At 39.6% G+C, this 14,509-nt stretch overlaps 1 protein-coding gene across 4 annotated transcripts in view; it reads right to left on the reverse strand.

The window, feature by feature from the left end:
- The window catches only part of TMEM62 (transmembrane protein 62), a 36,539-nt gene continuing 22,035 nt past the window's right edge, over nucleotides 6–14,509 (reverse strand). For 2 of the 4 annotated variants that reach the window (XM_021097069.1, XM_021097078.1), the window contains 5 exons: nucleotides 11,818–11,931; nucleotides 9,258–9,342; nucleotides 5,932–6,036; nucleotides 4,079–4,197; nucleotides 9–852 (listed from right to left, as the gene is read on the reverse strand). In XM_021097069.1, the coding sequence (XP_020952728.1) occupies nucleotides 526–852; nucleotides 4,079–4,197; nucleotides 5,932–6,036; nucleotides 9,258–9,342; nucleotides 11,818–11,931 (750 nt within the window). In that variant the 3' untranslated portion in view covers nucleotides 9–525. Of the gene's footprint in view, nucleotides 853–4,078; nucleotides 4,198–5,931; nucleotides 6,037–9,257; nucleotides 9,343–11,817; nucleotides 11,932–14,509 lie in introns of all 4 variants that reach the window. The other 2 variants (XM_021097051.1, XM_021097060.1) reach the window with 2 other exon arrangements.

Consider the following 14,509-nt stretch of genomic DNA (forward strand, 5'->3'; position numbering starts at 1 on the left):
CAGAGTTATTTCTTATTCATTATTCATTTATTTGATTAGTGGCAAACACCTCCGACAGAGGAAGCAGAGAACCCTGTGGGAAAAGAGGACCAGGAACTAATCAAGGGTAGTCAGGGTCAGGCCCAAGTTTGCACTGGTTCCCTGCCCCTCAAGTGGTGGCGCCCTTGTCCCCTGCTGAGTTCCAGACACTGTGCTAGGTACTTTACATGAGGTAACGTTAAAAAAACACTGGGTTCACATACTACCAAACACACCAGCTCCTGCCCTGTGGATCTCCTAGATTAGGGCTCTCTCTTCACAAAAGTAAATCAACCTTCTGCCTTCTTAGGGAAGGAAGGAATCATGGCATTATTTAGAGATTTTTTTCCTGCAGTCCATTATGCAGGAAATCAGTAGTGGGGAATCCCCCCACCTCCCAGGCGGCCAAGAAACAGCAGCTCCCTGAAGCTTGCCTACTAGTATTGGCCTTCCGCCTGTTTCGGGGGGCAGAGGCCTGGGCTAGAGCTGGATGATGAGACATGGCCTTCAGGAACTCAGGTGGCTTTTTAACTGCACTATGAAGGTTCCAAGCTCTGTGGAGTTCAGTGTCCACACACAACGAATGAGAACAGGTGTCACCAGTGTCAGCCAGGTCCGCAAAGGGGAGAATAATAAAGCTAGAGTGCCATATGTCATATGAAGAAAGTAGCAGGAATAAATCTGCCAGATGTACAGCAGTAACATAAGTAGATGAACAGGTATAATTTTCAAGTATTTTCCTTGACGGAGATGAGACCTGAAGTTGTGACCAAAGCACCGCTGCAGCAAACTCCAACACAGGTAAGCCATCAAGGGGATGTTAAAAAACACCAGCTGGAAAGAGCAGAACAGAACCATTAGATTATGAGCAAGTCCTGGAGGAGTTGGGTCTCACTAACACATTATTGGTGGCTCCTAAAAATATACTGCTTTCTCTCTTGGGAGTTAACAATCTGATTCATTATGTTTCAATCACACTTGCTTATAACACTTGCAATTTTTAGTTAGCTGTTTATTTGCCTGTATCCTTTCATTCACATTAAAGGCATTTTATTTATGTGAAAGCGGCAAATAATGTTTAAGTATATACAATACTCTTTTTTTTTTTTAGGCAGAGTGAGGGTGGATAGGGTATCAATATTTTCTCTTCCTATATGTTTATTTGAAGTAGCATAATGAATACTGGAATATAAAATTGGAAGATTTAAGTTATAATCCAAGTTCAACCACTACATGAATCATTCATTCATCAAAGCACCCATTATATGGCAGGCACTGTGCTAGGCTCTAGGCAAGGGACATGCTTGTGAACAAGTCGGAAAAGATGAATCGTAAAGCTTACATTCTAACAGGCAGAAGAGAAACCTCCCCAGAAAGGAAGGGAAAGATAATTGCAGATTGTGGGAAATTCAATAAGAAACTAACTGGGTCACAGGAAGGTAACTGGGAAATGGGCTCTCTAAGGCATGAAGGACAGAAAGTGGAAGGAAGTGCATTCCAGGCAGAAGAAACAAATGAAAAGCCCAGATAGAGGTGGGAGAGGTCTTGGCCTATTTAAGGCCAATGGGCCTGGAACATGATAAGTCAGGTGGAAACTGGGGCAGTCAGTAGGACCCAGATCATGTTACTGATCTGCTTAAAGCCTTTTAAGTTGAGAAGTGTGTGAGCTGATAAGATTTTAAAAGGACCGCAGTGCATGCTCTGTGACGAACTGACAACAGGGAGGCAAGAGCAGCAGTGGGAAACCAGTTAGGGGGTGACTGCAGTAGCCCAGGCAAGAAATAATTATGACAAGAGTGGCGGTAAAAGTAATAGAGAAAAGAGGTGGATTCAAGGCATGTATTGGAGGTAGATCAAACAAGGTGCTACTTGCTGATGAGCTAGGTATAAATGTGAATGAAGGGGAAGAATTGGAGATACATTCTGGAGAAGACATATCCTGAATAATTTATTGAAATTGGAAAGAACAGGGGGAGGAATAGGTTGAGGGATAAAAAATTAAAGGTCCTGTCAGACTGAACTTCTTTTTTTTTTTTTTTTTTTTTTGTCTTTTGTCTTTTTTGTTGTTGTTGCTATTTCTTGGGCCGCTCCCGCGGCATATGGAGGTTCCCAGGCTAGGGGTTGAATCGGAGCTGTAGCCACCGGCCTACGTCAGAGCCACAGCAACGCGGGATCCGAGCCGCGTCTGCAACCTACACCACAGCTCACGGCAACGCCGGATCGTTAACCCACTGAGCAAGGGCAGGGACCGAACCCGCAACCTCATGGTTCCTAGTCGGATTCGTTAACCACTGCGCCACCACGGGAACTCCCAGACTGAACTTCTTTGCAGAACAGATGCTGATTCACAGATATTGAAAAACTTATGGTCTCTGGAGGAGACAGTTTGGTGGGTGGGGGGATATGCTTGGGTTATGGGATGGAAATCCCATGAAATTGGATTGTTATGATCATTATATAACTACAGATGTGATAAATTCATTTGAGTAATAAAAAAAATAATAATAAAATAATAATAAAGGTCCTGTCAGAGGTATAGTATTAAATTGAGATTCTTATTAGACAGCTAAGGAAGATGAGAAATGACAGTTGGATAAACAGGCATATGAGGTGCAGAGAAGAGGTATAGGACAGAGACATAATGGATTTGGGAGCCATGGGCCTAGAGGATACATAAATTCCACTATTAGTGTACTATTTATTAAAATGGGACTATAAGCTCACCTTTTGGTAAGGCTCAGGTTTTACTCAGAATAAGAGTATTTCTGAGAGACAGCCTCCATCTACATAACAGAAAACTGAACAAGACTTGGATCTACACACAAATGAAATGCTGCCATATAGAAAACGTTCTGGCCTGTGGTCCGTGTTCACTAGGCAGAGGTCTTCCCTATTTGTCTTTAATCCTGCTGATCATGTTTTACTGCCCTCTTATCTCATTTTGACAACGTTTTTGGATCTCTTTCAAAACCTCAGATCATCACCTCAGGTTTTGGTTCTCTAGCCCCATTAAGTGAAAGCAATAAATATTAGGTAAATAATGCATTTTTGTTTTGTCTTATTAGGGCTGCACCTGTGGCATGTGGAAGTTCCCTGGCCAGGGGTCTAATCGGAGCTGCAGCCGTCACAGTAGCGCCACAGCAACGCCAGATCTGAGCCAGGTCTGTGACGTACACCACAGCTGATGACAACTCTGGATCCTTAACCCACTGAGCGAGGCCAGGGATCGAACCTGGGTCCTCATGAATACTAGTCAGGTTTGTTACTGCTGAGCCACAACGGGAACTCCAGTAAATAGTTTTCAAACCAATTTATAGAGATTTGCTATAGATCAGGGGTTTCTGGTGTATGTTTGTTTCTTTTAAAGGAATCTTAATCCAATGTTAACCTAATATATCCATGTTTCCCAAACAAGTGTACCACTAAGACATCACTAGAAAGCTCCTATTGGGTAACTGAATTCACTTCTCTTTTTTTTCTTTTTTTCTTTTTTGGCCTCACCAGAGGCATATGGAAGTTCTCAAGCCAGGGACTGAATCTGAACTGCAGCTGCGACCTACACCACAGCTGTGGCAGTGACAGATCTTTAACCCACCTCACTGGCCAGGGATCAAACTTGGGCCACTGCAGAAAGAGTGCCAGATCCTTAACCCGTTGTGCCGTAGTGGGAACTCCCCACTTTTCTTATCCATTTTTCCTTTCTTCCTTCTTCATTATCATAATCAATTTTGGTTTACTTAGAAGACTATCATTTATTCTATCATTGTCAATGAAAAAGTACAATGAAGCAAACAGCAAAAACAAAAATCTCTTGTACCTCTTATAAACCTGCCTGCCAAAAATCTATTATTTTAAATGTCTATAAGAGAGAGGTGGAAGAAAGAGCTAAGGAAGCACTCTGAAAGCAAACAAAACATCAGATACTAAATACTGCCCTGCTAGTAAATTAGGAAGCATGACCTATGGTGTTTAATTTAGGATTCTCGATTTAACTCATAACTGTTACACAATTAGTCCACCAAGGCCAAGATGTTCTTAATTTGAATTTCTGACTTCTTACCTGGAGAATTCCAAATATAAACGTTAGGCTGCCTGGTAGGAAATGTCCATCAACAAAGATCCCAAAGGAAAAGCAGCAGCCCAGTTTGCCTTTAGTGATTTCACCAACAAACCATGGTCCTGAAAGAGGCAACGAACAGGAAAGGAGGCTAAATAATCAGAACTTTGATTATATACATCATAAGTTGCATTTATAAGAATAATGAAATATGAGACTAGTCATCTATAAGCATTTATTTGCATAGCTCTTCTTCTTTACTAACCTCTATGTTGCACCCAGTATCCTAGCTAACCAATTATTTGCTTCTTTGCTCCACATTTCTCTAGATTATAAAAGTGTCTTGAGTATGTGCTCTACCTGGAATAGATTCCAGAAACAGACTGAAGTACCTTCATAAATTTTAGAAGATTCTGTTGCAGTAGTAATGCAGTAAACATTTCCTTTAAGACCAGAGAGGTACTCCATAGATACCAGAATTAATTTTCCAAATAACTGAGATTTACTCTTTTAAGCAATAAGCCTTCAACCACTTTAATCATTATAAAATATAGATTCTTTTATTTCTTATTAATATTAATGAGTATATTTTAACCTTTCCTTGCTGACCCACCCCCATTATTTTTATATATCAGCTATCTACTCAGGGTTAACATGTACAAAGTTTAACTTGCTTCTTTATTTTAATTTTTCATTTGCAATGCAAGAATGACTTTTCCCTTCCCCCTGTTATTACTTACTGCCCCTTCTCAGTATGCAGGCTTCTGGAACTCTATTGCAATACCATCATTCACTGCTAAGAGTAGAATTTGACTTTAAAAAGTCATAGGTAATTTTCTCAGATATATATTATATATACTCCATTAGACATACTGATTTTAAAAAGTGTTTTCCCTTCAAGTTTCAGCTTTTAAAAATAGAACAACTCCCCTTCTAATGTTTTCTTTTACAGCCATGAACCAAATCACTTGGTTTGCCTCTTGGTGGAAGACAAGCCACTTCACCCTATCTTCTAACAAGGAAACCAGCCTCCAGAGGGGAATCTGCCATAGTTTGTTATACAGGATGGTTAAGGGTCATATTTTTTCTTTAACTACTTTCTGTTCTCTGGTAGGAGTTAACTAATGAGGAAAGAAAAGTCCAAAGGTGGACTAATAGTAGGAAACAGACTCTACTCCTAAATGGCTCATAGTCACTAAGGAACAATAATAAAAAGATTTAAAAGATTACAGTGCTTTCTGCTTCCATAAGTGACTAAGTGATTTCTTACAGTATGGATATAATAATTCATGCAACAGAAGAGCTCAGTTATGCCTGAACCCACTGATTATCTCAGTGTCTCTTTTCTGAGCTAAGTTTTTAGGAACCACACATTAATAAACAGTCACTCAACCACATACCAGGCATTGTGCTTAGAGCTGGGCATAGAGGGGAACAAAGTAGACATCAGTGGATAATCTAATGAGGGGAGAGACGGTAGACACAGAGGATGATCATAAATTCTGATAATGTAATGAAGAAAACAAAAAGTGTAATAGAGGATAGAACCTCTCCAAGGTAGTCTGAAAAGGCTGCTCTGAGGAGATGGCATTTAAACTGAACTTCTATTAGGTTTCTGTACAAATACTAATTCTGTCACAGTCTTCTCAGCACCCTGAAGTTAACTTGGTGTCAACTAAATGTCCTTTAAATTAGAAAAGAACTTTATTTCCCAAGACCATGTCCCAGGAAATGACTTAAGAAGGAGACATATGCTGGCCATTATGCTCTCAAGAACCTAAATGACTCTCTTGTCAAAATGCTCATTATATTCTTTGCCAGAATTCTCCACAAACTCAGATTTCCTAATGACTTACCCAGCACTGTATATAGGGTCAGCAACAACACTGAATAGTAGAAGATGTTTATTTTGCTCAAGACGTGAAGGGAAAATGAGGTCAAATTTACAAATCCTGGCGGCCCTAAACAGAATAAAATTGAAAAATCCAGTGTACAGATGCAAAGTTCAAGTTCTTTATAATATTTTCTAGAAGACTTCCATGAGTTGTCTACTACATCTTCAGCAACTCATTTGTCATACGGTAATTATACAGATGACACCACTTTAAATTCAGAAGTTGACAGGAATCCTGGTAAGCCAATTTATCTAGAATTATAGAAGGTAGGTAGTTCAAAGCAGTGATGTAATTGTTACACACACACATTTTTTTAGTGAATGAAAATAGATACACCCGCCAGAGGACTATACTATTTTATCTTCATGTAGATTTGAAATATAGTCCTGTGCTCAAAGGAGGATCAAGTCTCATTTTCCATAAGATTTAGTATCCAAATGTAAAACTTTCATAAGTTATATCAAAATATATCAAAGAAATATCAAAATTTAATCTTTGTCTTTTTTTTTTTTTTTTAAGGCTGTACCTGGGAACCAAATGGAGGTTCCCAGGCTAGGGGTAGAATCAGAGCTGTAGCTGCCAACCTTCGCCACAGCCACAGCAACACTAGACCCGAGCCTGGTGTCTGTGACCTACACCACAGCTTACGCAACACCAGATCCTTCATCCACTGAGCAAGGCCAAGGATCGAACCTACTGTCGTCACCTTATGGATATTAATCAGATTCGTTTCCACTGAGCCACAATGGGAACTCCCTCAAAATTTAATCTTAAGTAAGAGAATCTATCCAAATACTCTTTTCTCTTGTATGATACAGATCTGAACTCACACAGCTACCCTCTCACTCCAACTGGAAGAGATCCCCAAAGTTCTCCAAATTCACATCTCTTAAAATGCAGGGCCAGAAAGCCCCAGCACAAGGGTTTTGTTCTGTGGCCACAGACTAAAGCACCACAGATCCTCACCCTGTCTGTGGCTGGTCACACACCAGTGAATTTGATGGGAAGCTCAGCATACACTGAACAATGCTAGAGGTGAAACTATTCAAACGACTGGCCTGAGTGAAAAACAGCCTGATGTAAGGTAAATAGCATGTCTTTCCAATAGGCCAGCACATGCATTTTATAACACTGTTCAGCCTGACAGGTCATTTCAAAGCTGATACATGACCTTTCTCACTTTGTGGGTTGCACACTTGCTCCTCATTCCTCTCTCAGCTTCCTTCTTGTTCTAGTCTGGTACTTCTCAAATTATTAATCTACAAATCCACCTATAATAATTGTTATCCATTAAAAATAAATCATCCATGGGAGTTCCTGTCGTGGCTCAGTGGTTAACGAATCCGACTAGGAACCATGAGGTTGCAGGTTCGATCTCTGGCCTCACTCAGTGGGTCAAGGATCCGGCGTTGCCATGAGCTGTGGTGTAGGTTGCAGACGCAGCTCAGATCCTGAGTTGCTATGGCTGTGGTGTAGGCCAGTGGCTACAGCTCCGATTAGACCCCTAGCCTGGGAACCTCCATATGCTGTGCGTGCGGCCCTAGAAAAGACAAAAATTAAATAAAAATAAAAATAAATCATCCTTTAGCCTTAGAGGCAGCTGTGCTTTAAGCACTGATTCTCTACTTTGGCTGCACATTAGAATAACCTAGGGGAGGGAGTTCCCCTGGTGGCACAGCAGAAACAAATCTGACTAGTATCCATGAGGATGCAGGTTCAATCCACGGCCTCACTCAGCAGGTTGGGGATCCAGCACTGCCGTAAGCTGTGGTGTAGGTCACAGACGTGGCTCAGATCTAGTGTTGCTGTGGCTGTGGTGTAGGCCAGCAGCTAGCCTGATTCGACCCCTAGCCTGGGAACCTAAATATGCTGTGGGTGTGGCCCTAAAAAGCAAAAAAGAAGAAAAAAATAACCAAGGGGAAATTTTTTTTCTTCTTTGGCCACCCCACAGCATAGGGAGTTCCTAGGCCAGGAATCAGACACAAAGGTCGCTGCATCTGTGGCAATGCAGGATCCTTAACCCACTGTGCTGGGGCAGGAATGAACCTGAGTCCTGGTACTGTAGAGATACCCCCAATCTCATTGCACCACAGTGGGAACTCCATCTGGGGGCACTTTTAGAAAATACTCATGCCCAGGTCTTATCTTCCAGAGATTTTGATTTGATTGGCCTGGGAAGAGGGGAGTCAAGCAGCAACCCAGGTGATTCTAAGCAGCAGGACTGAGAAATACTACCTTCCTCAGAGCCATGCTTCTCAGCCTTGACTGTGCATTGTAGTCACCTGAGGATGACTGACACTTAGCTCCTACTCCCAGAGATTCTGTGTAAACACTAAGAGGGCTGTGTAGACACAGATTTTTAAAAGTTCCCCAGGGGATTCTAAAGTGTAGTCAAAGTTGGGAAGTGTTGTTTAAATAAAAGATCTGACCTGGGGTCCATCTCTTATTAGCTATGAGATATTGGATAACCTACATAACTTCTCCAGTCCTTAGTTGTCTAATCATTAAAATGGGAACAATAACATCTACCTCTCAGGATTGTTTCTAGGATTGAGATAACATAGATAAAAATATGTTGTAAATTTTAAATAACTATACAAAAATACTGGTGTTCCCACGTCATGAGGCTGGGGCCCTTCCTCAAATATTTGTTTATTAACATTATGTGCAGGAAAATATATGTGTGCAATAATGCTTCTTGAACTTTTTCACAAAAATTTTAAAAATATATATAAGCAGGAAAACATTCAGGAGGATATGTATACTGCCTATTCATTAACCATGCTACTGTTCACTCATTACTATAATACTCCCCTCCCCCACAACCAGTTCCTGACTCCAGGGATTTCATCCAAGCCAGGAAGGGATATGGAAAATTTAATTTAACAAGATTTGTTGTCTCTTATGCACAAACTCAGTGCTGGGTGCTGTGGAAAACAAAGTAGAAAACAAGAGCTCCTGTATTGAGGAATTTATAGTCTGACTGAGGAGAGAATGTATACATATAAAGTGGTTATGCACAGCAAGGTGACTAGCTAGTTAGGCACAGGCTTAATCCTCAGGAAGGCCTATTGAGATTCAGAGAAGCAAGAGCTCATTATGACCTGGAAAGGTTGGAGAAAATGATATGGAAAAGAGGGTTTGAGGGGAGCAGGATAGTTTGAAGGATGCACCTCACAGAGCTTCAGGCAAAGATAATTTGCAGTGCTATTTGTTACTTGGTGATAGTGAGGACATTACGGGATACACTAAAGTCTTCTAAGAATAAAAGGAACTATGGTGCTAACCTTTATGCTCTGGATGTGCTCGAAACCTGAAAGTAATGAGAATGATGAGCTGGATCAGCACAATCATCACAAAAACAACCCGGGCCTGCAGAGAAATAGATGTTAACGTGGAACAGACACATGGGTACAGCTGCAGCTTTTTAAAATGGCCTCATTAACAAAAATGGAAATGACATCATTAGTTTAAAAATGTCTATATAAGAAAAATATATGGTCAAAGAGAATTGAACATCTGATCCACCAAAGAAAAATTATTATGTTGCCTCAGCACCATTCTTTCAAGATTTGGATACTTGGAACAATGCTGAAACTAAGTAATTTTATGATTATATAAAGTGATCAAATTAAAATAGTCTACCCTCATCATACTGGGATAAATATAATTTGTACTGTTTTATTTAAAGTTGCATAAGAGTGAAAAAAAAAAAAACAGTACTCAGTACACAGCAGGCTGAGCAGAGACTGCATTTCCTTATGCTTTCTCCATCAATAAGTCATTCACTTGGAGATTAAATCACGGTAAAGAGATGTGTAACCTAGGTTCTTATTTCTCAAAGTATGGGACCCAGATCATCATTGGAATCACCTTGAGCCTGGTAGGAATGCAGAATCTCAGGCCTACTGAATCAGAATCTGCCTTTTATTAACAATCCCAGAGGATTCATAAGTATATCAAAGTTTCCAAAGCCTGATCCAGGTGACTATTAAAAATTCCCCCCCAAAATAAATAAATGATACAAAAGGATTTGTAAAAATGTGATGAAAATGCCCATTAGTCATATTTTTTACAAGCTCAATCACACAAGTAATAGAAGTAAATTAAAATAATAATGAATTCACATTTCAAGTATGTGAGGATATATGCTAAAGCAATTTCTGGGAAGTGAAATTAAAGGGGGTTTAAATTTTCTTCTCAGCACTGTGATGTATATACCTTTTGTATCTTTTATGTCAATACCCAGGATAGGTGATATCTGAGGTAAATAAGAGTAAAATTGCCAGAGCTTCTCTGAAAGACAATTTGACAGTGTATATTAAAAACTAAAAAACAAAACAAAACACAAAATGCCCATTTATTCATTCAGGAGATATTTATGTAAGGGCCAACTCTATGTTAGGCATTTCAAAAAGACAAAGATTGCTGCCCTCATGGGGCTTATATTTTAATGGGGGGTTGGGGGGGATAGACCAAAAACAATGACTATTATAAATAATTTAAAATTTGTATAATTATAAAATAAATGAGGCATACACTCTCTGATCCAACAATTCATTTCCAGAAATTTCCCAAAAAGCTAATATATGAAAAAACTTAGTTATAAGCAGTATTTTTATAGTAGAGGGGAAAATTAGAAACAAATGTCCAACAATAGGGAAGTGGTTAAATAAATTAAGGTATATCTATGACAATACAATGCAGCCAATAAGCTTCATTTATAATAAAATATAAACTGATGTGAGAAAATAGTCAAATTCCTGAGTGGAAAAAATCAGATAGCAAAAGAGAATGAAAAGTACATTACCAGTTTATGTTAAAAATACATACAAATAGGAGTTCCCGTCATGGTGCAGTGGTTAACGAATCAGACTAGGAACCATGAGGTTGCGGGTTTGATCCCTGGCCTTGCTCAGTGGGTTAACGATATGGCGTTGCCATGAGCTGTGGTGTAGGTCACAGACGTGGCTCGGATCCCGTGTTGCTGTGGCTGTGGTGTAAGCCGGCAGCTACAGCTCCGACTAGATCCCTAGCCTGGGAACCTCCATATGCCGAGGGAAGCGGCTCTAGAAAAGGCAAAAAGACCAAAAAAAAAAAAAAGTGTATATATATATATATACATACACACACACACAAATATATACAAATGAAGTTCCTGTTCTGGCTCAGCAGTAACAAATCCAACTATTATCCATGAGGATGTGAGTTCGATCCCTGGCCTCACTCAGGGGTTTAAGGATCTGGCGTTGCCGTGAGCTGTGGTGTAGACTGCAGATGTGGCTCAGATCCATTGTTGCTCTGGCTGTGGCATAGGCTGGCAGCTGTAGCTCCAATTTGACCCCTAGACTGGGAAGTTCCATATCCCATGGATGCAACCCTAAAAAGCAAAAACATATATATACAAATATAAATAAGAGAAAAACAAATATAGCATATCATAATGACAAATACAATGGTTACAATGATTAGCATGATCAAAGAATGATGTGGGGCTGATTGTACTTTATTTCTAAATTTTCCAAGTATTCTATATTAAGGATGTATTATTTATGTAGGAAGAAATATTTTTGAAAGATCCTAATCCAATTTAGCACAATTCCTATAATTCCTTTAGTTATCCTGGTTTTATACCATTCGTTAGAACAGGTCCCAAAATAGGTATTATTTGTCTATGCCTTCACTTGTTTTAATTCAAATCAACTTAAAGTCATTTTATTCCTCTAGACAAATAATTAACTAAACTTTATAAGGTTCAGCTTTCTCATCACATGATAATATTATTTATGATTTTGGACCTACCCAATCTAGTAAAAACACACATACCATTTAGTTGAATTTACTCACCACAATGCAGTGGTCAGTAAGGAGAATAAATGATGCCAGAGGATCAAATCTAAGATGAATGTCCTTCTGAGCAGAAAAAACGTGGTGAACACTCTTACTTCTTCCAGCAGAATCCTAGTTATAAGAACAGCAGACAAGCAGCCCTCATATATATTTAAAATACGTGCCATGTTCCAAGATTGTTTCCAAAATAATTTTTGTCAGTTATCTCAGGTTTTGTTTTGGTTTGGTTTTTGCATTTTAGGGCCGAACTCGCGGCATATGGAGGTTCCCAGGCTAGGGGTCTAATAGGAGCTACAGCTGCCAGCCTATGCCAGAGCCACAGCAACGCCAGATCTGAGCTGCATCTGTGACCTACGCCATAGCTCAGAGCAACGCCAGTTCCCCAACCCACTGATCATGGCCAGGGATTGAACCCAAACCTGAAACCTCATGGTTCCTAGTCAGATTCGTTTCTGATGTACCACGACAGGAACTCCTGTCAGTTATCTCAGAATAATTACATTTTTTTTCCACTTACTTTTGATTTTTTTCCTGTTAGCACTTTAAATAAAACTTCTTTTAAACCCTGTAATTCTAGATTTGAACTGGAAGTTTCAGCATGTATCACAATGTATTCTCTCCAGCTTGACTGATCCACAAGGACCAATTGCTATATTTTCAGGAATTTTGCAGACCAGCTGTGTTGATAGCTTAAAACCAGCCACAGTAGAGATATTTATACTATGGAAATTGGTATAAATCAGGGAGGTGCTACCAGTCAGGGTGGCCCCTTGAAGCCTGCCTCAAGCTGGTTGTTAAAATTTCTAGGACACCACTGAGTAGGGCCAGCCATGTCTACAAACACTGATTAATCTTAACATTATTAAAAGAGAGACAATCAGATATTACAGGCTTCTGATAAAAATATGAAACACCAAATGAAGCATTCCTGCCTAAGAGCAGACAGACTCAAATCTGATCAAACCTCAAAATCTAAGTACCAGTTATAGAAACTAAGAGGGAGTGGAGGAACATGCTACATGAAACCACATGGATGTAAACAGAAAAAATCCAGAATATGGAAAGTCTACAGGATAAAAGACCTAGTTTCCAAAGCAAACAAATTGCTAGGAGGGGAAAAAAAAAGGAGAGGGGAGAGAGAACCTATAGATTAAAAGAAACTAAAGAGACAAATCAACTAAATGCAATATTTGAGCCTTATTTGGATTCTGATTTGAATCAACCAAATAATATATATACACTGGCATATAAAATATATACATACACACACATATATATGTGTGTGTGTATGCCTATATGTATATGTGTGTGTGTATAAATATATATATGCCAAAATAGGAAAACTGAATACTAGCCAGATATTTTGGTATTAAGGAATTATGGTTATATTTCAGGTGTGATACAGTATTATGTTTATGTTTTTTAAAATAGTTTTCTTTCAGCAATGCTGTCATATTTAAAGACGAAATGACATCATGGTGCAGGGAGGAGAGAGAAGTGGAGGGGTACAGATTCATCATAAGATTGGTCATAAAATGATAATCTAGAGTAAAGGATACATGTGAATTCATTATAGTATCTCTTTCATATATTTAAAGTTGCTATCATAAAAAAGTTGTAAATAGCAAAAAGAACTAGTACTGATGTTTATCAAACTTTTATTGTTCAAATGGTCTTTCTTTGAATTATAAGTTCTCGGTTTTTGTTTTTTTTTTAAATAAGTTCTTGTTTTAAAGCAGAGATTTTGGAGTTCCCGTCGTGGCGCAGTGGTTAATGAATCCAACTAGGAACCATGAGGTTGCGGGTTCGGTCCCTGCCCTTGCTCAGTGGGTTAACGATCCGGCGTTGCCGTGAGCTGTGGTGTAGGTTGCAGACGCAGCTCGGATCCTGCGTTGCTGTGGCTCTGGCGTAGGCTGGTGGCTACAGCTCCGATTAGACCCCTAGCTTGGGAACCTCCATATGCCGCGGGAGCGGCCCAAGAAATGACAAAAAGACCAAAGAAAAAAAATTAAAGCAGAGATTTTTCCTTCATTTTGAGATATAGAGATTTCTAGTCTACTCTTCAAATTGGCCACGTAGGCACAATAATCTTAAATTCTAGGTCTCACACTTTAGTACACAATAGAATTACCCGGAGAAATTGTGAAACCAGATGGCTGGGTTCCATCTCCAGATTTTCTGATTCATAGGTTTGGGATGGGATTGCTAACAAGTTCCCAGGTGATGATGAGGCTGCTAGTTCAGGAACCACACTGATAACTGATCTAAGGGTTTAGTTGCTACTAGGCTGCTCAGAACCTACAAATGAATACCAACACAGTGTATAAGTATAGTGAATAGGTAAAATATAATATTTTGATGTCTTCTTTCACAGATTTTTCTCTGACTTATCTATAGTCAGAGTTTCCCATGGCACAGCGATTTAAGGATCCAGTGTTGTCACTGAAGCAGCTCAGGCTGCTGCTGTGGCATGGGTTGGATTCCTGGCCCAGGAAGTTTCATATGCCACAGATGTGGCCAAAATCAATCAGTCAATCAATCAACCCCGGACAGAACTTTCCCACTGATGAAGGAGGGGACCAGGCTCCCTATTTAATGTTCAATTGAGCTTTCAAAATAGTGACACAATTTTCCAATCCTTGGAGACAGCAATCAAAGCCATGTTGTCTGACCTATTCTATTATCACTG

Source organism: Sus scrofa, chromosome 1 (assembly GCF_000003025.6).
Source record: "Sus scrofa isolate TJ Tabasco breed Duroc chromosome 1, Sscrofa11.1, whole genome shotgun sequence".
Lineage (NCBI taxonomy): Eukaryota > Metazoa > Chordata > Mammalia > Artiodactyla > Suidae > Sus > Sus scrofa.